At 35.7% G+C, this 23,376-nt stretch overlaps 1 protein-coding gene across 2 annotated transcripts in view; it reads left to right on the top strand.

Moving 5' to 3' along the window:
- FMN2 (formin 2) overlaps nt 1–23,376 on the top strand; it is a 152,308-nt gene that overhangs the window by 5,043 nt on the left and 123,889 nt on the right. For both annotated transcript variants that reach the window (XM_063151572.1, XM_063151571.1), the window contains exon 2: nt 11,216–11,382. In XM_063151572.1, the coding sequence (XP_063007642.1) occupies nt 11,216–11,382 (167 nt within the window). The remainder of the gene's footprint in view (nt 1–11,215; nt 11,383–23,376) is intronic.

Here is a 23,376-nt window from a genome sequence, read left to right as displayed (position 1 = left end):
TAGATGAAAGTTTGTTTCTGAGATGCAAAGTAGATCTTTTTAAATGCCTTTTATGGGGCTTAAAAAAAAAGCTCTCTGATTCATGTGATGCTGCCCACAATATGGATTCGTATCTGTCGGCATCCTGAGCAAGACTGTTTATCATGCAGCTCTTATTTAAGATTACTTATGGTTTGCTGTTGCACTGCTGATGTTTGTTAGCAGTGATACAGATGATTCTTTTATCAGATGGGGTGTAGCCTCCTCTAACTGAGGGAGCTGCCCAGCAGCACCCTCCATGTGGTATGTGATCACACGCCACACTGAGCGTTGCTAGCGAGCATCTGAAGGGAAAGATCCTCCTCTTTTTGCCTAGTACACACAAAACTTGGGCTGAGGGGATGACTCCAACACTGCCCTTCAACTGTACTAAATTGCGTTTGAAAATGGGCTGCAATATGTTGTTGAAAGGCTGCTGAGTGCTGATAAGTTACTTTAACGTTACTGAGCCAGCACTGCAATATGGGATTTGGAGCAACATGAGTAATTCCACTGGAATTCAGTGCTGCCACAGGCTTGTTTTGATGGGATCTCATGATTAATACTTTCATCTTTATCTGGAACTTCATTGGGAGTAGCAGGTTTTGGTCATGAGATTGAGTGGCTCTATCTGCTGGGCAAGCAGATTCTGAGCAGAGCCACATTCTGAGGCATCATTGGCAGCCCAACGTGTCTGGAGTAGGACTGTGGGGTCTTGGTTGTCTGATGGTCTTTTTTGGGGTGCAAAGGGGGAAAGGAAAAGGGGCAATTTATAGCTGAAGTTTGTGCATCTCTATTTGATTCTGAGACACAGTACCACTAGAATATCCATCACACAAGGCGCCTGTCTGGAACTGACCATTCAAGGATGTTGTGTGCTTCAGTGACTTCATTTCTGTGAAGTGAGCAGTGGATTATTTCAGTGGGAATAATTATGTGGAGGCTAAGTTTGATTATATTTCTTGGATCTAATTGTGCTTTATTATTTTTTTTAAATATACATGCCTTTTAAATAGCTTGGGACATCATTGGTCTATTAAAAAAAAAAAAAAAAAAAAAAAACAAAAAACTGTGTGTAGAACTTATTTGCAGAAAAAAACCCGTAAAAAACCTATTTCTTGAAACAAGTCCTTTTTTTACTTGTGCTGTTCTAAGGCAAAAAAACCTTGGATTTCAAATGCAACTCTAGGGATATTTTAAGCTGACTGTATATGAAGGACTAAGTTGTGAATACAGGTGATGAAAAACTACTGAAACACTAATTACCCAGGATATTTTGTTTGTTTAGTGTTTTAATCAAGCTCAGGATATGGCCAAGTGTATTCCTTAAGAACTACCTCTGCCAAAATTTCAGCTTACATAAGGAGTAGTGGTGATGAACCCTATATGTGTGGGTGTGGGTGACTGCAGCTCGGGTTATTTTTAGATGCATTTAAAAACATCATTCTGTACCACTTAGCTGGACTCCAAGTTTCCAGAAACTTACTTTTATGCAGGCAGTTGTTCTTTTTTGGGAATGGGGTGAGCTGGTACAAAGGGAACAGGGCAAAAGCAAGCTGTACCAGCAAGGTGATGGACAGATGTTAGGACTTTGCATTGTGTCACTTCATTCCTGCCTCTTGATATGATAATAGAAGGCCAGTTGCATTTCATTAAATGCTTTAGAAAAGGCAGCAAAATGGGCTCAGGAGCTACTATCTTCTCTAAGCAACAGCAGCTTCCTTCATTCCTGCAGTTAATGTAAAGAAAATTAGGGACAACAAGGTCGGCTTTTTTACCTTGAAAGAAAAAAGCACTGCTCCTCCTTTTATTTCTGTGTTGCTGCTGTCCAGAATTTTTTCTTTACACTGATGGAAATAGCTAGGCTTTCTGACCAGGAAATGAGTTGTTTTCTGATGCTAAATCTTGTTTTATCCTCAGATAAATACTGACCATGACTTCTTTCATCTGTAGTTGCACAGCAGTATAACAATTAACTAAGTTAGCAATTTTGCAACAGTAAGAAGCAGTGGTTATGAGAGTGTGTGTGTAAACATCACAAGTTGTAAAAGTAAACCTTAATATGTATAAAGCTAAATGTAAACACATAAATATAGAAGAAGTAGATAAATATTGACAATATCATCTTTTTGACATCTTGACATATATAGCTAAGTAGGGGCAGGAAAGCAAATGAGATTTATTGAGACATTCTTATTTGTCAATATAAGTATGAATTTTTTGGTCTCAGGATCTATATAAAAGTTATCAGCAATGCCAGAGCTCTGAACCTGATGTGAATTTGAATCAGGAGAAAACAGAGATAACTTTACTGTGGAACTAGTTACAGAAGACTCCTTTCATTCTAGAGGTCATTTGATGCTGAGAAGATTTGTCTCGAATGTCCCTTGAAGATGCAGAGATAGGATAGGTGTTTCTTTTTCCCTAGCACATACTTTCTTCTTCCTTGCACTGATAAGGAAAAAAAAATCACTGTAAGAAAGAAATCTATGCTGTAGTATCAGAATAACTGTCTACCTTAACACATCTTAAAAGTCATGGAAGAAAAGAAAGTGTTTCTAAAGAAAAAAAAAGAAAATGCCTTTATAAAAGAGTTTGTGTATCCAAGTGCTATTTTGTCATGTAATGATCCAAGAAATAATTTAGGCAGAGAAATCGTTAAGGGAAATATTTGATTACATCAGTGAAAGAACATAAAGCCCCAGTTATAGCGAGAGAGTTGTGTTTCTAGGTTTCCTTGAAATAAAGTCTAGAAGAACATGTCTGCACAAATACATGGATGTGCATGTCTAGTTTTTCATTTTTGTGGAATGTAGTTCTAATTTTCTGCTTTTGCCCTTTCTTCATCTAACTGTTGTTTGTTTATGGATACAAAGAAGAGCTTTGTTGTACATCTTGATAAATATTAATAATCAGTTATTAAATTTGGAGATTAGCAGGCCTTGGGAACACAGGTCATGGAAGAGAAAGAAAGCTAGGCATGCCTGGGAACTAATGAGTAAGTTGAACGAAATGTGTTATTTGTGTCTCACTTTAAAGACCGCCAGTTTGGTTGAGTTCATTTGTATCTTGTGACTTTTGGCTGCTTGAGCACACAAGCTTGAGCTTGAGAATTTACTTCTAAGGTAGAGATAGACCAGATTGTATTATATGTGGAATAAAGTTTTACAAAATTGGGTTGTAAGGAATAGTCTCCATCAGGTTAGACTGACAAAAGATGCTGTTAGTAATAGATGCCCAAAAAGACATCAGAGGAGCTTCTTACTTTAAAAGAGCTAGACAGAAAGCATTGTGACTTTCCAGCAGTCTGTGAGAATCTGGCACAGACTACTGCCTTCACATCACAAATCACCACAGAAACTAAAAGGGTAAAGAGACAGAATTAAATACTTGCTGAGAGGAAGCTAAGTACCTGGAAAACACAATATAAAATTTGCCAAAGATGCATATGGTGCCTAAAAGATTTGGTAAACAGACACATAGAGGTTCTCCTTCATATAAATTGGTGTAATTAGGGAAGGTTTAAAAACGTACCTCTGTAAGCTGTACCTCTGTAAGCTGCAATAGTACTGCATGCCTGAAGAGAAATCATGTGGAGGGAGACATGTCATTTCATATTGGGGTGGGGGAACATGTTGTTCATATTTTTAGAAAGGCATCTTGTCCTCCATGCCACTGCTATAGCATAATTGAGGAATTTTCTGGTATTTAACAATAATTTTAAATTCTTCAGCTTCTGAAATTTACTATATGAAAACTTCTGAAAAAGGTGTTCTTACTTTTTCCTATATATGTCACTAAATGACATCCATAAATGATATATAGCAAAAGGTAGGGATAAAAGAATAGTTTTATATTCTGTCTCAGCTTATCCTGTTATACATATGTCATATGTAAAAAAATTCACTGTGGGGGAAAGGTGTAAAATCTTAGTCACCATGGAAGCAAAATTTCAAGGAGCTTATGTCTGAGTTAGAGAGACAGAGTGCTTCACAAACTTGCTAATCTGGAAGAATGCTGAAAGCACTGTGACAGTCTCTCACAAATATTTTAATATATTTTGAAGCTCTGGTGATGGCAAAGCTATGATATCTGCTTTTTATAAAAAGTAAGATGTTATTGCAAATAATCAGGCCAGTTTTATCTTGTTTTTGACTGCAGCAGCAAGCAAGTCTTTGGAACAAGTCTTGAAGGAGGAAATGATAAGATATAATTAACTGCTGAGTATATGACAAAAGGGTAAAGAAAACCAACAAAATGCAGCATGGTTTTAGCAAAGATCAATAAGACTACATTGATAAAATTTTATTTACAGCTGCTTTCTAGACAACACAAGAGTGGTAAGAAGGTGTTCATCTGCATTTCCATATATAATGGTAACACTGCAAATCATTTAGCCAAAGAAGAGAAGTCCTGGTGGTTTTAGATAAGGGACTCTGTCATGTTACTTCACTGCCACCAGAGGAACTGTGTCATTTTGGCCTGCTCCCCCCTAGTGTTGTGATTGATGGGCTCAGTCAGGCTGTGGAAAGTATATTACATAATTAACACAAGAGCAGACCTACGTCCTGACCTTTGTCCTGACCATGACACTTGTAGGACTTGATATTTTTACTGCCAAGTAAAATTTTCATTCTATTTCTGTCTTTCTATATTATGACACAAATTTCAAAATTAGTTACTGACCTTAGGATCTCATTCATCAGGATGAAGGTCTGCATTAATTAGATTTTCACATGCTTTCTAGCATGATTTGTGGAAATACAGTATCTGTTTAAGTAATCTTATAATAGACCACTGGGTTACATGCTGAAATTGGTGGTGTTGTCATGTCTCATAGTCAGCACAAATGAACAGGTTGTTTTAAAATACAGCTGCTTGGCTCAGTCAAGAACTATAGATCAAGGAGGCGATGTGGGGTTTTTTGAAAACTGTAACATCTTTTCCAGTGTGAATTTTTACTTCCTTAATTCAGTGATCTGTCTTTTTCACCTTTAATTTTGGAGAATCCTTTTTTTGCAATTTTGTCAGACTTCTGCTTTTTCCATCAGGGCATTTTTGGAAGAATTTCAGGGCCATTTTGCTGAGGTGCTACTTTTGCCCTGCATGCACCTGGGAGCAGTGGCAGGATTCTCTTCCAGTGGCAGCTAATGCCCTTGCTTCCAAAAGGGAGCATGCACACTTGCTCCTTAGCTCTCTTTGGGATGTTTCAAGCACTTGAAGCTGTTAGAATTATATGATTCTCTTTCTTTTTCTGTGTAAGATGTTGCTTATTCTGAGCTGAGTTGAAATCTCACAGTTTATACACTTATTAAAGCTGTCTTGCACAATCCAGAATCTGCTTAAATTTTTAGTGATAAATGTAAGGCTAAAATAAAGGAAAAAAACCTACTTGCTTGAGTTGCACAGGAGTTGATGTACTCTGGTCTTATCCTTAGAGCTAGTGAAGAGTTACATGGAAAATTTTTAATACTAAACAAAGATACTATGAGAGATAGGACATTGTAAAAGGAGTGAGATTAAGATGCCAAGAAATTCAGACAACTTGGCAAAAGTAAAGCATAGTGTTTGCTGTGACAATCAAGTACAGGACTGAGAAATGTAAAACTAATTGATAGTGTTATTCTAGTTGTTTGAATAGTCTATGAATCGATCCAATCAATACATTATTCTCTGTAATTTAATAAATAGATATTTCTGACTTTGAAACTGTGTGTAGGCAGCCATAGAAAACTGTGGGAATGAGGGAGATAGTGTTGATATGTCTTTTTTTCTTAATTGTCAGGCTTAGACAGGCTTTCTACTTTGACTTCTGAATTTAAGATGATGTGTGGGTTTAGTTCATACCATCCATGTGAACATAGCCAGGAAATCTGGAGGAGGAACATCAGAGAAGGAAGGACAATCTTCTTTGGTGTTTCCACATATCGTTAACTTGATTAACATTCTAAATACTAAAGCATAATATATAAATATGAAGAAATAGTATTTTATACATAATATTGAAATATACAGTAGAAATATATAAAGATATCGATATATATCATCTGTGGGCTTTTCCCCCCTTAGAAACATAGGCTTCTGTACAATCAGTTAAAGAAGAGATCAACTATCACATGGATAATAAGAACAAAAGGAAATATATTTGACAGTATTATGGCAATGTGTGCCCTAACCCTAGACCTTGACCAATTTCATTATATTTAAAGTTTATGCTGCCTAGAAATTATAGACTTAAAATGTATTTTATTTTGTGTTTATTCAAAGCAGAAGGCTTATTTTTTCTTTTTGTTATGAAACAATATTGTGCAGAGGCTGTTGCTTACTAGGTTTTCCATGTTTTATGTAACCAGGCTGTCAGAAATACATCACATGATTTTAGAAAAGTATCTGTCAATAAAAATTCAATCCCTTAAAAAAAATTAAAAAAAGAAAAAAAACCCAGAAAACAAAACAGCTAAAGCAACCTCACAGGATGAGTCATCTAGAACAGTTTTCCAATTTAAATCAGAAGAGGATTAGAAACTCTGCAGTGAAAAAGAACAATAAATGAAGTTTCTAATCCTGGAATTTTGGGTGTAATCTCCCAGGTCAGTCTTCAGGCAAATAACAGACAAAACTAAATTGCTTCTTTTGTACTGCAAATGCATATTTAATATGCTGTTATGCAGTACTTGGACTTATCATCTGAAGAAAAGTTGGCAAGAATACCAATTTCTGTTTTCATTCTGCACATTCCCAGGTTTCATGTGCATCTTGGAAAGCCTCTTCTTTCTCAGCAGTCATGTGTTGCATGTTATATTTAGGCTGAATGGTATAGGTTAGCTGAAAAACTGGAAATTTGAAAAGACTTTGAAATGAAATAAAAACGTTAAAGCATTTTAATACTTTTTTGTCACTGAGATAACAATTTTATATGTAAAATATTATTATGCTTGAAATATTTGAGACTTGGTAAAGTACACTGAACAGCAAAAGGGTGAAAATGGAGTTTAACTGATTTGCCCTGAAAAATTGTTAATTAAATTTTGCTGTATAGTTTGAACGAATACAATGAATGGGTGCATATGTACGGAAAATTTTAAGAAATTGCATGTAGTTGCAATTGCTATCTCAGCTAAAAATATGAACAGTATTTTTTTACAGTATTTTTGTCTCTCTGACATGTTTGTCCTCTTCTGGCATTCTGGGGCATGTTTGGTGCTGCACCGTTCAGGTGCTGTGCCAGATGACTGAGGCCTGAGTTAGCTGCCACCTTGCTGGCAGCATACATAGAAAAGGAGATAGAAAAAGAATTGGAATGAAGGAATAATTTAGACTAATATTGAACAGCAGATAGCTGAAGTACAGCATTTCCTAATTTTTGAATGCAACTCCTTTTTTTTCGTCTCCTATTTTCTCTCTCTCTTTTTAGTTTGGGGTTCATTGTTTGTTGTTAGTCTTTGTTTGCAAAACTATTTTCATAATTGAAATCCTTTCTAAATGAGAAACTGTAAGAAGACTACAATTGTCTTTTCACATTTTGCAAGACTAAAAGAAAATATTTTAAATCGAAATTCACCATTTTGTCTACTTCTTCTTCCCTTTCCTTTATTTCTTGTACTGTTTCCTAAATATAGAGCAAGGCCTATGGCACATTTGGCTTCAAAGCTTATAAAATCGCTTTGCAGTGTGAGCATTTCTGATCTTACTAAAATGGACAAAAGAAGAGTAAATGGGAAAAGGAATCAAGCAGATTTCAGCATTTAAAGATGTGAGTAATATGTACATAGCTAGGTCTTGATGTGACTGAATAAGGGTGTTCAGAACTCGTGCTATACTGAAGCCATTCACTTTGCATTAGGAACAATAAAAATAGAAAGTCTGCAGTGTGTGTGTAGGTTAAGATGTACTGATGCAGCTGCTGTGTCAATGGTGCAAGTGTGGTGTAGTGCTCTGGCTTTTTGGAGAGGCAGTCACTGAGACTGGCAGAAGGGAGAGCTTTTGGAGTACAACTCATTTTGATCATTAGTCTCAACTGGTGCTCACTACCAGCTGTGCTCCTGGGCTTTTGGAAAGCCAGCATAAGGAGGATAGAAGAACATCTTTAAAGATAAATGTGAGGCTATAACAGCAAGATCCTCAGGGAAGCATTATTGCAAGCTCTGCTGCAGCACAGTGCCTCAGTGTGTACGTTTTCAGTAAGACTGTGAGTATGATTACTCCAGTTTTTTTCCTATTTTCATTTCCATTCTTGTCTCTTCCTCCCCTTGATAATTAGGCAAATTCAAAGCTAACAACGTTTCTATGGTATTGCTGCTTTTTAAGGATTTTGTTGCTCACCTTGTAGCTCTTTGAAGGGCTTGTCTTCTGAGCATATCAAAGACCTATAAGGTGAATTCATTGAGTCAGGATTTGCTTGTATTTCTCCATGGACAATGCTGACCACTCTTTTACCCACATTTTTCATACAGGGAGACAGTATGAAAGGAAACAATACTGGAACATGTGAATTTTCATTCAGTAGTGAATAGATTACATATCCTACAGAGATGGCTTTCGTGAACAGTGGTGTTCAATTCTTGATCAGAGGGATTGGATGAGGACCTGTTGTGTCATAGTGGAGGAGACAAGATCAATAGTGCTTCATATTCATGGGAATGGGAGAAAGAGGCAGGTCATCTGGATGTGGAGAATAAGGAACTTGGAAGCTGAGCCAGAAGATTCTTGCTGAGTCACAATAGCAAATTATAACAAAATATACACAGAAGTCCAGAATACCTGATACTTAGTCTCATCTTCTCATTCTTTTAGTTGATTAATTGTGTAATTCTTTGCAACAGAAGAAAAATGAAAGTCTTTTTATTCCTCACTGGGGTATAATAAGTTATTCTAAGCTCCTAAAATATATCTTCTGAGTTTATAGTCATCTTACTTGCTGAAGATTTTTGGCAGGGTGCTTATTTGATCTAAAGCTGAAGTTCTTGTCTATTTCTAAATTTAGTATGCTTCCCATGCCTTGCCAAAATAATTAGGGGAAAGGTAAGAAATGGGTTCAATAACTTAGTGACCTGGGATTTCTAGGAAGAAATGTTTTAAATGTGAGCAGCGGCAATTTAATCTCTTAGGGGAAAAAAGAGATCTCAGAGACCTTGGGTTCTCTGAGCAAAAGACTGGGTGAATTAAGGGGAGAAAATTAGCAAAAGACTGGGTGAATTAAGGGGAGAAAAGCTACATATCCTGTTTTGTAATTTATACATATTTTTCCTGCTAATTAGGTGAAAGCAAAAGGAAGGGGCTATTCTTTTTCTGAATATGCAGGAGACAACTCTTTAAACATGACAAGATGATTTAAATGTTGAAATGTCCAGGGGAAGAAAAAAAAAAAGGAAATTTATCAAGTCTGATACTTAGTAGTCATGGATAACATTTCAATATATTACATGGCATGCAGAAATGTGTCATTTTCTTGTATAATTCTTTCTTTCTGGGTGTGAGCAAAGTGATCCTCTGTGGTCAGCAAGAAAGATGCCTTGAACTAATAAATTATTTTAAAGAATTAGCAGCTGAACTCTGATAGAGGGATATGTTGATTAAGCAGTTTTGTTGGCATTGCATTTTAGGTGGTGTAGCCAAGAAACAGAAGCAATCGAACTGTCAAACGTAACAAAATTTATGTCTTGTAAAAGTTTATCTCATAGCTTATCTCCTGTTTTATTCCCTTGAATGTATTATATTTTGTCTAATAAAGGTCTAGCAAACTTGGACTAATAATCAGATAATTATCAGATCTTCAGATGTGGAGAAGAAAATCTTAGAAACAACTTGCAACATTTTAATGCATTGTTTACTTTAGTGTATTGCCACATTAAATTAAAATTTACAGAGATTCCTAGCCAAATGTGACTTACAGAATCCTTTTAAAATTGCTTCCAGATGTTTAAAAGAAAAACCTTTTTAGTATGTTCAGAAAGCCTGGGAAAATTTACATTTTGAACAAAGTTAATGTTCAATCAGAAATCTTGCATGCAAAAACCAGTAGAATTGTAATTATCAATGATTTTTTATTATGCTAAATTACACTAAAATGCTTTCTTAACAGTTTTGGGTTTTGTTTGGTTGGTTTTTTTTTTCTTTTTAATAACTTTGGCTTTGAATGAGTGGCTGGAAAAAACAGGCTATAGAACTTATTTAGGTACAAGCTGTATTCCCAGCTAGTTTATACTCAAACATGAAATTAACTTTATTATTCCATTTGTTTTTTCTTTTTCAGTAGATCTATATTTCATCTCTTTATCCATATCATGTAAATCTGAATTTTGACATCTTTTTACATCTGACATTTTAGAGCTTAAGCAATTTAATATTCTTACTGTGTAGGTTTTACTGCAACCTGCGTATGTAACTATTTTTTATAGTCTATTTCTGGCTAAATTCACAAAGCATTGTCATATTTCAAACCACTAAGATTTTCTCCTCTTATATATTATATAACATATGCTTTCCTTTCATTTTCTGGTTGGATAACAAAAGAAAACACTTTGGTAATGAAATCTGGCCCTATAAGAAGAATAAGTATCTTCTTGCTCTTTATAAGCTTCTCTTCTCTGAATTGCTGCTTGTGACACTGCATTTTAGTTTGGAGCACTCTACCACTCTGAAGCTGTATACAACACAATTTTACACAGAATATTTATGAGAGTTTTTTGTCACTATTCTTTTATTGAGTTTCTCCAAAGAAACAGAGCAAAATTTCGCAAAGACTATTACAATTTTATGATTCAAAAAACAAGGGCTCATTCCAGGAGTTGACAGCCTAAACTCTGCATTAACTTTGTGTGACATATTTGGAAGAAGTTATTTCATCTCTTGCTAATGTCTTGATTTTCTCTTCAGAAAAATTTTATAGGAAACTGATGCTACAATAACAAGTCATGGATTTTTGTTCATGCTTTACAGTGCAGTGGCACATATAATGTATACATACTTTTCTTGAAAATTTTCTTGATCCTAATTAATCAGGTTCCAGAGCACTTACAATCATTATGTAGAAATGTTTTATATTGAAGACTTACTATCAGACACATTTCTTAAGAATATTTTTATTTAATATTTTTTACTTCTAATAATTCAAGTTTTCAATACACATTGTAATGCCTAAATACTCGTGTCCTGCGTGTAGCTACAAATTCTTATTGCTCTCTCATCACCTTGGCAGGACGAACTCTGCTGGAAAAGCTCTTCAGCCAGCAGGAAAATGCACCACAAGAAGAAGCAGAAAAGCTCTGTTCTCGCATTATTGCAATGGGTCTTTTGCTTCCATTCACTGACTGCTTCAGAGAGCCATGTAACCAGAGTGCCAAGCAAAGCACACCCACGTTTGATGTAAGTACTGAAAAAGTTGTCTTTTGTCTCTTTTTTAAAGCAGGACATGATTTTCTAATAGCTTATCCTTCCTGAAAGAATTTGGTTTGTCATTTTAATGAAAATTGCCCTTAGGAGAGTGACCAGCTCTTTTTCTCTGCTAAGGTATGTACGCTTTTGTATCCACATCAGCATGTTCTCCTAGAACTTGATTTCATAACTTTTTAACTCATATCTTAGTCTGTCCTTCATTTGCAGTTTTCATTGTTGTCTTCTTTGAATCCAAGCACTCAGTATGACTACCAAGATTTCCATCAATAGCTGATTCACCAAAAAATATAAATCGATGGATAACCACAAAACAGCGTGTCGCAAAATTTCACAGAACTCAAACTAGATGTCTATGCTAGGTTGTTTTGGGGTTTTTTCCCCCCTGAAATACTTTTGATACAAAATAGTGCAGAGGTCAATGCAAATATGCTGACATTCTGGCTATAGTGTTATCTGTACCTGTGGGCTATCTGGCCAGGTGTTTGCCTACTGTTACAAACCTGGGTGTAGACATAACCTTACATACTTTTCCTTTCTCTTGGATAATTAATTCAACATTAGGATCTTCTTGTTGTAAGCTATGGCACCTAATACCATTTTATGTGGCCAAAGATAATTAGGTTTTTTTCTCTCTACTAATTAACTTCACAATAGTATACAAATATTAACTTATCTACTTAATGTCTTGCTGATATAGTTAAGATCATCCCTACTCTACACATTAAGCTGAAGTTTGGTTACAAACACTCAAAAAAAAAATTGGCATAGATATGAGAACATGATTACTTCTTAACTCTTTAAATCTTTCCTGAAGAATAGTTTTACACAACTGGAAAAGGGATAACTGTGAGAATAAATTATTTCCACTGAATTCTTATACAAGCATTCCTAAATAACCTAGTTAATCTACAAAGTTCTCTAACAATATTTTTATGTTTTGACTTTGGTGTTACTTTTTGTTTTTCTTTAAGATGCAACATTTGAGGCATTTTTTAAAACGGGTTTTTGAAATTATTTGGAAAATGCAGTTTAACTATAAAACTGAGGTTACTCAGGCAACTTAAAATCACGCAGCATTTGAAAGTGCTCATGGTTAAATATACTCATAAAAGTTACTAGAATAGACAAGTTTCTTATTTTTCAGGTCATTTAAAACAGTCGGTAGTGTTTTCCATTCTCCTGCTGTTACCATATATCCAGCAATTTCCTATAGATTATTGCACACCACATTTTAAAAAAGCTTCTCTTGCATTCTGAATAGATTTTTTCACAAATTCAAAGGTTGCAAATAAACAGAAAATACTCTTTTTTAAAACTGATATACCATGCTTTTCCTGAGTAACAGATACTTTAGTTATCTTTTGTTTAACACATTCAAATGGAGGGACATGGTAGTAGCCGAGTGCCACGTCAACCATCTGTCAAGGTCAGGAATTTAAGATGTTGCTGGATTAGCAGCGATCTTAATGTGACTCAGTCTATCAGTAAACCACAAATGTCACAGTTTCTGTGACTATTTTTCTGTATAAATCCCCTAAATAGATCACACTCTTGGTAGAACACACAATATCAGAAGTGGTGTAGGGCCCTGTTATGTAACCAGGAGTTCATCATACTTCAAAGGAGCATACAGCTGTCTTGAGCACCAGATCTCCATAATTGCATTCCATGTGGTGCAGAGCTGAGAGCTGCTGATGCAGAGTTTTGGAATATGTTCCTACTCCAGCCTTGGTGACCAAGGACAGTACAGGAACACCTATCAGTTTATTCATTACGTGTTCTCCGAAACAAAATATCTAGAAATTTCAGTATAAATTGTAATGGCTGAAAACTTGAAAATTGGGCATCACCTTGGTTCTTAGAGTAAGTTTAAAGTATTTTACAGGAATAAATGCTAATTGTTAGGTTAGGGAATTAAATAGCTTGAAAAAAATTATGGTGATGCTGAATATTACTTTGAAAAGGACATGTAAGGTTGGTTAGTCGTGTCCTCTCTTGCATCTCTCTCCATGTGGGTACTTTTGGGTTTTTTCCTATTCACATTTTTCCTGTTTGTTTGTTTGCATTTTTTAAATTCATTAGAGCAAAACTTTATTGTTGACCTAACAACTTGTTTTAAAGACTTAGGAATCAGGACTTAATTAAGGACTAGCCTTAATACCTAAATTTCACCCATCTAGAATTAAGACGTACATCTTTGACTTTACTCCAAAATTAGGAGCAGAATCAGACCCATATTCTTAGCTCATCTCTGAGTTCATCAGACCCCTAGTTCAGTTTTGCATTGCCTCCAGTTTGGCTGATATCCTTTTCACTTAGCTAAACTGCCCTCAGCAAAGCTCCTGTAGCCCTGGCCTGGTCCCTGCCACCTGGCTGGCCTGCCTTCCTCCTTCTTGAAGGTGCTTCCATGGTGGTTGCCTGTTCCCTACTGTTGCTTCTTTGCCTCTCTTGATTTTCATCTTAGTCTGGTGCTTGTAAAGTCTCTTAGGTCACTCTTTCAGAATATATATACTTTTTTGCAGAATTTCCAATACGTTTTCCACTGAAACCCATCTTTGAATCCTTTTCTCCTTTTGTGAATTACTCCTTGTATTTCTGAACTTCAAAGTACTATTTTTTAAATTGAATAAAATCCATGATTCCCTTCTTGCTTTAGTGTGGTCCCACAGACTTCATTTTGTGAAGATGTTAGGTTACAGTTTATGAAAACAATTAAGTAAGTTTTGTTCACTCTATGATCTATTGCTCATGGCTTGAGATGAATATAAACAGATTATTGAAAAGTCCTATTCTCTCCCTCTGATGGTCTTTTCTGGATGACCTCTAGAATTTAATTTAACATGGCTAATGCTGAAATCTCTTGAAATATTTGCAATTGCACATTTTGATTATATTCTTATTTTCTTTATTATTCATGCCTGCTGGTCACCTCTACTTCTCCCTCTCTTAGAAATGTTTATCCAAATCTTGTGTCTGTTTTCTCAGTAATGCAAGAGATCTGGTTTGCTTTTTTAGTCCCAAGATATTCCAGGATTCAGTGTAAGCTATTAAAAAATAGTACAAGCCCTCTTTTTGATTTCACTTTGGATCATATTTCTTTCTCTTCCTTTTTGTCTGGCTGCAATTAAGCAGTGCATTAAAAGTAAAGACAACTTTCACAGCTCTTAGTTTCTTGGGCTAGTTTTATAATGGCTCCTAGAATTCAGTTTAATTTAAATTCTTGGCATTTGTGTCTCTGGAGGTGATGCTTACACCTTTTTTCATATATGGCAAACATGAAGGATCATCAAATGCTTAATTAGAGCACAAACCTTTAGAGAATCATCAGCTGTCACCACATTTATGCTGAGGATAGTGTCCAGTTTCCAAAGGCTTTTATATTACTCAAGTCTTTTAATGATGATTGGAAATGACATGTTCATGAAGTATCTCTGAACTTTTTGTCAAATTAGCCCAAAGAAAAGAAATTTTAGAACTGTTTTAATAACTTATAAGAAAACTTGCATGTTCAATCTCGGCCTGTTTTATCAATTTTCTTTTGAAACAGCTGATGGCAGTTGCCCAGAATAAAAGATTAGTCTGAAAAATACAAGTTGAATAAAGCTTTAAAAGTAATGTAACTAGACAAGGACTGGTGTTTTTAAGATTTAGCTGTTAAGAGGCAAAGGAAGCTTTTGTCATTGCTCTTCCTACCTACTCCTACAATGTAAAGAGTATCTTAGAGTAAGTAAATGTTCAGTGGCAGGTTCTCTGTCTAGACATAGCTGCCCTTACTGCTAGTTTCCCGTTTGCAAGGGAGGCTGCTAATTATTGCTTCATTTATGTCATGGCAACTTACTCATCAGGCTATCTTTAGTCTTTCATGCTTCTGCTAGTATTTTTTAAAACAAAAACAGGGAGTTTAACTAAAAACTAAAGTGAGCAAGTAAATGGGCAACCTAGAAAGATAGATTATTAAAAGCCTACAGAAAGCGTGTTCTCTGAAAAAATTGCTTCCCTTTTGAATGGCTATTGCCTTTTGAATTTCTCCCTTTTCAGCAGTTGTGACTTATTCAAGAGGATTTCTAAAGATTCAAATAAAACAAAATATCCTCTGAGTGAATGATATGCAAGACATTAATGCCTTGTGAAAAAGTCTTCCATTCATAAACCATAGAATCATGGAATTGTTAAGGTGTGCAAAGACCTCTAAGATCATCAGGTCCAACCTTTAACCCAGCACCACCATGTTCACCATTAAAGCGTATTCCCAAGTGCCACATCAACATTCCTTTTGAACACTTCCACGTATGGTAATTCCACCACTTCCCTGGGCAGCCTCTTCAATGCCTGACTACCCTTTCAATGGAGAAATCCTACCTTATACCCAATCCAAACCTCCCCTGGTGCAGCTTGAGGCTTTTGCCCCTTGTCTTATTTGCCACTGTGAGAGCTACCTACCTTCCTATATGTAGTGCAGCTGTAGTATTAAGCTTTTTAGCATGCTACATCTGTTATCTTAGTAGAGTAAAATAATCCTGAAATTGACATGTCTACAGGGTGCATCTTTGGCAAGAATGTAACAATGGTCTTTTCTTCCGGTTGGAGGATCACAGTCTTTAATAAGTAGAGATCTCATCTGCTTAGCTCCTCTCTTAATAATCACCTAAGGTATAAGATAACTATCTTTAGAGAGTCAACAGTAATGTGTATAAATTATAAATATTTTCATGAGCATTTAAACTGTTCATAACAAGGAAGAATCTGGCATTTTCCTATCAATATGAGGCAACCTTTTTTAATATCTCAGTGCTAAGAAATACTGACAGTACTTGATGTTTGAATTTTATCCAGTAGTTGCAATTAACACACACTGTGGATGTGTAATCCCTACTTATGACTTCCTGCTTCAGATTTTTCAGTTCACCTGGTATAGTCTTAAGCTATGGGCAGTTTTTTCTTTCATAGAAAATTCCTACTTTTCTTCTGACAGACTTTTCAAGTAACTTTGTGCTGTCTCTGAGCATTAGGTTTAAAACACCTAAATTCTGAATGAAAAATTATTTTGTGATAGGGGCTTTCTTTTATAATTTTGTAAGTGCTTTTGAGAAGAAAACTGAGCATACCTTAATATTCATAATGAATTCCTTTGTTTGAAGAACTTAATCTCTATTTCACACTGAAGGGTCCAGTAATGACTACTTTTCAAGGGGCACTAAAAAAATATCATCTCCTTTCATCTTTCTTTGTTTGTGATTTGATTTTGACTCAGCTATATCTCTGCATCTCTTTTCAGTGCTTCTATTTAATGCTGTTACTCAGTTGAGTACAGCTGTTAATGCCTTCTTGATTTATTAACAGTTTCAATACATGCTATAATGAAAGGGCTAAATAAAGTCCTCTGGATGGTATCTTTTTTTGCTGTATTATGATGTGATTTTATGCAGTCATGTTTGACAGTTTGGGATAGGCACTTCCCCTTGTGCCATTTGCAGTTATGATGCCTGACTAGGCTGTCATCTGTTTCTGAAATAATGCTTCCCCAAGGAAGCAGAGAGATGGACAGCATGAATGGAAAATGCTGCAAAAAATGGCTGTTTTCCTATTATCTCCTGGCCACCTGTGGCGATGCAAATGCTTTCTAAGGAAATAAAGACACTGCTTTCTTTCTGCTGAGTAGGAGCAGATGGTGGGACTTTGCAAGTCGGAAGGAAGAGAAATTAGTGACATGAAGGCTTGACTTAATTTTAACTTATTTGCACTGCTATCAGTCTGAAAATTAGTAGGAAAACAGACTGTAAATAGACTCCTTTCTCAGAAAACAGACAGAATATACCAGTGATTCACTTTCCAAAGAACTTTCCCAAGTACTGAGAGCAGCTAGGAGAACTTTAATTCTAAACTGCAGTACATAGCTGGCAACAATACATGCAGCTTTTTTTAAAAGCATACTTTCAATGCTTGGGCATACAATAAGCAAGACTGAATGCAGTCCCACCTCAGAGCAGTATTTATCAGAGCAGTACATTGGAGTACTTGATTTTATCCTAATACATTGGAGTCAATAGTGAATAAGAATTTAAAAGTGAACAAGTGAAAATTGAGGACTAGAGCAGAGAAAATAGATGGTTAATCTGCTGTCTTAATCTTTTCTCAAGTGTAGGTTACCATAGCAGTTCATTTTGGCCAAATCAAAGCCTCCATGTCTCCTCTTCCATTGCCCAGTCACACTTAGTGGCACTTTGTCTTTTGTGGTGAGCAATTCTGAATGTTCTTGAGTGTACTACAGTGCAAACAGTTGGTTGATTGTTGGGCCGAAGTATTGTTCTTATGCTATTTCTCTACTTCCATTCTTAGGAAAATGGTTGGGTTTTTTTGGTTTGTTTGGTTTTTGTTTTTTTTTTTTTGGTTTTTTTTGGGTTTTTTTTGGTTGTTTTTTTTTTCTGTTGTTGTTGTTAGCTCAGGTCCTAAGGTCTTCTTTTACTGTCGTCTTCTTTTTCTTTCTTTGTTCTGTTTCTTTGTGATAATGCTACTATATGCACTTTCAACTTAGATGTTTTATGTGTAGCATGTTGCTAGGTTTTCAGAGTTCGTTTTTTTGCAGGGAACATTGATAATTTGCTTGTTGCTCTGAAGAGCCTCAAGAGCCATATACTGAATGTTAAGTTTACAGTACCTGTTTAAAATTTTTAGTATCATTGTGCATATGATGAAGGCGGTGGTCAGCCTGCCACCTCAAGAGATATTTATATTTTATTACTTTCTTTAGGGTAGTTCTCTTTCTTCAAAATGTCAGTCATAAAAAGATGCCTTTTCTTACTTGGAATTGCAAATAAATTGAGGGTTGAATTTGCATATATATTGCACATCTCTTTCAAAGAGAGTTTTTACAATAGTAAAAATTACATTGTCAAATTGCATAGAGAAATTTTCTAAGTAAGCAGTTTGATTTGCATAATTCAAATTTTTCAGAGTCCAAACTTGTAGAAGAACTGTGTCAGTGAAAATAAAAACAATTCCTGATGAGGATGCTTCTTGTCTCAGCTTACATTTTCTGATGAATCAATGAGAAGGCAAACCCTCAAGTCCTGTCAGTAGTAGCTGATAACCTGGTGGTCTTGGGATGTGGCCTTCCAAGCGGGTGTTTTAGTTGGATGTGTAGAGAAGGTAGGTCTTGACCTGTTTTCTTGAAGGTTAGCCACTGTTCCTTCTTCCAAGGAAAGTTTACTGTAAGCTCACCAGTTGAGCCTATTCAGCTCTGAAAAATGTAGGAGTTACTGGGGAACAGGAAGACCAAGACAGCACTGTAACAGAATGAGAATAGATGTGGAAATCTGAAATTTTGTCTCTTGATTTCCTTTCCCAGTGAGAGCTCTAACTGCAGAGCTATTGGCTTTCTTTGCCTCTCCTGGGATATAGTGTTGAATCCTGAGCGAAGTTTGATGGGATCAAGCATGATTTTTCTCTTTGGTTGAGGAGGCTGAAGTCATTTAATGGGAAATAAATGTTTCATGATTTTTGACAATTGAAGTGTTTTTAACTTCATTGTTGAGGCACATTGGTTCTCTAAAAAGAAAAAAACCCTTTGACTCAAGTAAAATGCTTATGTAACAAATTTAGTTCATGAGGATAAAGTGCTGCTTCAGCTATACATTACAGTATTATGAAGGACTTGCTGGAAAGCATCTGTGCTCACTAGTGCAGCCCAAGGCAGCACAAGTCAAGGGCCATGTTTAATCACTGCTCTGGTTCTGTCAGTGGCAAGACAGAGCTTTGTTACTGAACCTGTCCTCACAAAGTAAACCACTTTCCCCATTCTTAAAAGTATTGATTTCTTTATTTAAAAAGCTGCTTAAAATAAAGCAGTCTCCTGCTGATAAGAGCATTTTGAGGTAGTCTGGCTCTTGTTTCTCGAACTAAAACCTTGCTTCCACAATTAACTCTTTGTATGCAGTGGAGAACATGCAGTTGACTTTCTTTCATTTTAGAGGTACTATGCTTACTATACTAGAATGATTAAACCTCCTGAATGGAAAAAAAAAAAATAATTCCTTCAACACACTTGAAACAGACTAAATGCCAAGAAATTATATACAAATTTGGACAAACTCTTTGGAGCTCTTAGCCTGGAAAACATTTCTGAGACATGGCATCTGGTCCTTTCTTATCCCAAGTAACATAAAATGGAATTCCTCTATGAGTTTATCTTATAGCATCTTGAATGGAATTATACTTTTTCCTCTCCTAATTCTTCAACTTCTTCACACTGAAAGAATGTCATCCAGAATGACTTGATGAGTAGGAACCTTCTCGTAACCACTGCTCTGTGTTTACTCCTGGCCCATTTATACTTGCCTGAGAACATGCCATCAATTCTATTCTTCCCTTTTCAGTATAACTTTGAATTTTTATAGTTCTAGTGAAAAAAAAAATCAAGTTTATTATTAAAAAAGATATTTCTGCAAAATAGAGGCCTATTACATCATGGCTCAATACAGGAACCAGCAGGCATATGAGTACCAATGCACTCTGATGTAAGAAAGTTTAGAGGTACTGCTGAAATACTTTCCCTCTACTGCTACCCAGTATTAGAGCATTGTGCGGCTGTACTGCCTCACCTTTCCCACCTGACTGTGCTTTGGCTTTTTTCCTTGAGAATTTTCTAAATACTTCTGGTAAGATTTTTTCCTTCTTGATCCTCCCTTTGCTAATTCATGCTTTTGCAGCCATGTGGGGTAAAGGTGCATACACCTATTGTTATTTCAACCCCATCTCCTATACATCTTTTAAGCCTTTCTCACAATGGCTGTTTTTGTTCTTTTAACTAGAAGCAGGTAAACAGCTGATTAAAAACCGAAACAACTTTGAGCAGAAGGTTGTACTACCTGCATAGCTCCAGGAGTAATACAGCATGCATTCAAGGTTGCATATTATATTCCTGCAGTGAGGGTTTTACTAATCTGTAATTCAGTCTGTGGCCCAGGGAACAAAACTGGTCTCTGTGTGTAAAATGTGTGAACCCTTTTCTGAAAGGTCCAGGCCCGTCAGAATGACTTCTGATGTTTGCTGCAGGTCTGACTCATGGCCCTACTTTTGGGTCCACCAGCCACATGGCATTTGCTTGGAGCCTTTCTTTGAGTAGCTTCCAACATTCATTTCCATTTTTAAAGATGAGCCAGAAAGAATCTCCAGCTTGAGCAGTGAAGTGAATATTTGATATTAATTTATTACATAGTTGAAATGTAACACTGTGGTAGCAGAGAATGAAAAGTTTTAACAAAAAGCCCTCCTCTGTGCCCACTGAGAGCTGTCTGGGAAGAGAGTGAGTTAAACTACAGCCCTGACTCTGTGATTCTAAGTGCTAGCATCTATAAGTGGTAAAATGTATATTGATTAGGTACCATCAGATCCTGCAGGCAGTTTGCCTCGCCCATGTGCAGATGCTCTGCACTTTTAAGAACCAGTGGAAAGTGCTGTGTAAGGACGTGTGGAAACAAGAACTCTTCTTGACATCATGCTTAGTGCGCTGGACTCAGACAGCTTGAAGCTTTCAGAGATGAGTCTGAATAAATAAGACTGGGATCATTTATTACTAGGACATGTATGTGATTTTTTTTCCCTCAAAAGAGATGCTTTAAAGACTAAATAGTGGAGTCTGAGCAAGGTGAAGGGGAAATTCCAGATGTATCCAAAACTTGATCACGGTAAGTGTATTCATTGACTGTACGTACAATGATATTTAGTAAAAATTGCCTCTGAAATGAAAAGATTAAAGGAGAAAAAATTGAATGTGGAAATCTAGGTTTGTGGATGATTGCTTTGTAATTACTAATACTAAAAAACAAACTTTAATTTTTTTATTTGGACTGTTTTGGGTTTTTTGCTGGAACAGGACTTCAGCATCACAGAATTGCATATTTCTTCAAGCAGTTCTAAAAATCATGCACATTTATGGCGTTATCAGATTTGTAAGAGGAGAAATGAGGTGGTTTAGTATATTGACTGAAAAGGAGCTGAAGACAAAACACAAAGAGGATTAGGTTTTGGACCATAGCTTCAGTACATAGGAATTAAGATATTCAAATGATTTGTATCTTTTGAAGGGCATGAAAGTAGAGATGGGGTTAATCTTTTCCCTTTTAAAGTGTAATTTATGGACTATCAACTTGCCATCCAGACTATCTTTCTGTCATGAGGGCATGAGGGTTTTTCATATTTTAAATAGCATTTATAAGCTTGCAAGTAATCTGAAAGTAGTTATTGTTAAATACCTTGTTTATATGGATATGCTTTCATTATAGTGCAAGTCCATAGCATTTTTGAAAATCTACATTTACATCTATAAATTTCCATTATATGAGGTGTCTAGTCTATTGTCCTTCTCTGTATTGAATACAAAACAAAGAAATCCCCCTGAAATGCAATGCAACCAAAAAATACTGTCTTTTAAACTCACAAACAAAGCTCCCATGCTGGGTTAAGAGTTTTTTACCAAGTTGTAAGATGATTTAATTTATAACGCCTTATATTTTATATGCTGTAAATTATATCAGCAAGAACATAGGTACTTCATATTTTCTTGCCTTCATAATGTGTAACATCTGTACAATAATTCTGAGCTCTTTTTTTTTTTTTTTTAAATACATCTTGATTCATGTAGACTTATCTCATTTCAAGGATCTGTTGCTAAATTATTCTATTATATCTTTCAAGAACTGGCATGGTGAAATGTCATGTCCAGGAACAGTTTTACTGTTTGTCCTCCTCATTTATGCTATGTCAACATTACCTAGTTGTCATTTGTTTTACTGCCCTATAACCCTACATGCAATCCTGTTGAAAGTCATCTGTGCTTAGTCAGTTAACCCTGTGCAGAGCATGTTCTTCCCTGTGTTCCCTGGACTGTAAAAAGTGGTAGAATGGGCAAGAAAAAAATTGTTCTGTTTTTTCTCAATGACTTTTTCAAGTCTTATTTTCCTCGGTGTTTTTTGAGATTTAAATGGTGCAGAAACATGACTAATAGCAAAATCCAAGACTTTTTCTTCATATAATATGTACAGGTAGAACTCCCTCTACCTCTTACTCAAACAGTATTGGAAATTGGGCACAAACTCAGAAACTCATATCCTTTAAAAAGCTGGAAATAGACAAAGGGAAAGAATTAAGTGACTCCAAGGACTGAATTAATCAAGCCTTTTCAGATGTTCAAATAGAGTAGCATGGTAATGCTACTCTAATGGACAGGCTTTTCGAAGATCACAGAGTTCAGGGTTATGTAAAGAACCTGATGTTATTTTTTCATTAAGCTTTTTATCCATTTATTTTTACCTTTATCTAAAGCCAATGTATGTATCTCGATTTTTGCCATGTTTATTGTACTGGGAAGGTCTAATGAGCTTCTTTTGACCCTGACTGAGGCACCCTCTGTAAAACAGAGGGTTTTCCTTTATTACCAGCATTTGTCTGTTCCAAGTAAGTTGCTCCCAATGGAACATTTTTACTCTTACAGCAAATTATTTTTAGGCAAGTAGAAACTTAGTCACATAGAATAGTGATTATCCCAAAAACAAGCACCATTTTCTTCTTGCTCCTGCATTTCTCTTTAAAGCTCATTATCTGTCAAATTTAAAAAAAAGTTTTAATCTGAAAATGAAATATGTACCCACTTTTACTCAGTCAGTAGAATGAATGAAGTCCAATGAACACCATCTTTGTAAGAAGGTATTTCTGTGATATGATTGTATTTTCATTATGTGACTTGATGGTTTTTCTAGTTTTGTGCTACAATATTTCCATCTGTCCAGATAATTTGCTAGGTTACTTGTGCAATTGCTGTGAATGATCTCTGTAGAATTTACAGTATTATAAATGTTTAATCACAAGCTGTGCATGCTGATGCAGACTAGGAGTCACAAGAATAACTGCTTGAATTGTGGTCATCTAAAATCTTGCTGTTAGCTTAAATTCTAAGTTTGCCCTAGTTTT

This window comes from Melospiza melodia, chromosome 3 (genome assembly GCF_035770615.1).
Source record: "Melospiza melodia melodia isolate bMelMel2 chromosome 3, bMelMel2.pri, whole genome shotgun sequence".
Taxonomy (NCBI): domain Eukaryota; kingdom Metazoa; phylum Chordata; class Aves; order Passeriformes; family Passerellidae; genus Melospiza; species Melospiza melodia.
Note: the sequence above shows the minus strand (reverse complement) of the source record. Positions and strands in the feature narration are given on the sequence as shown.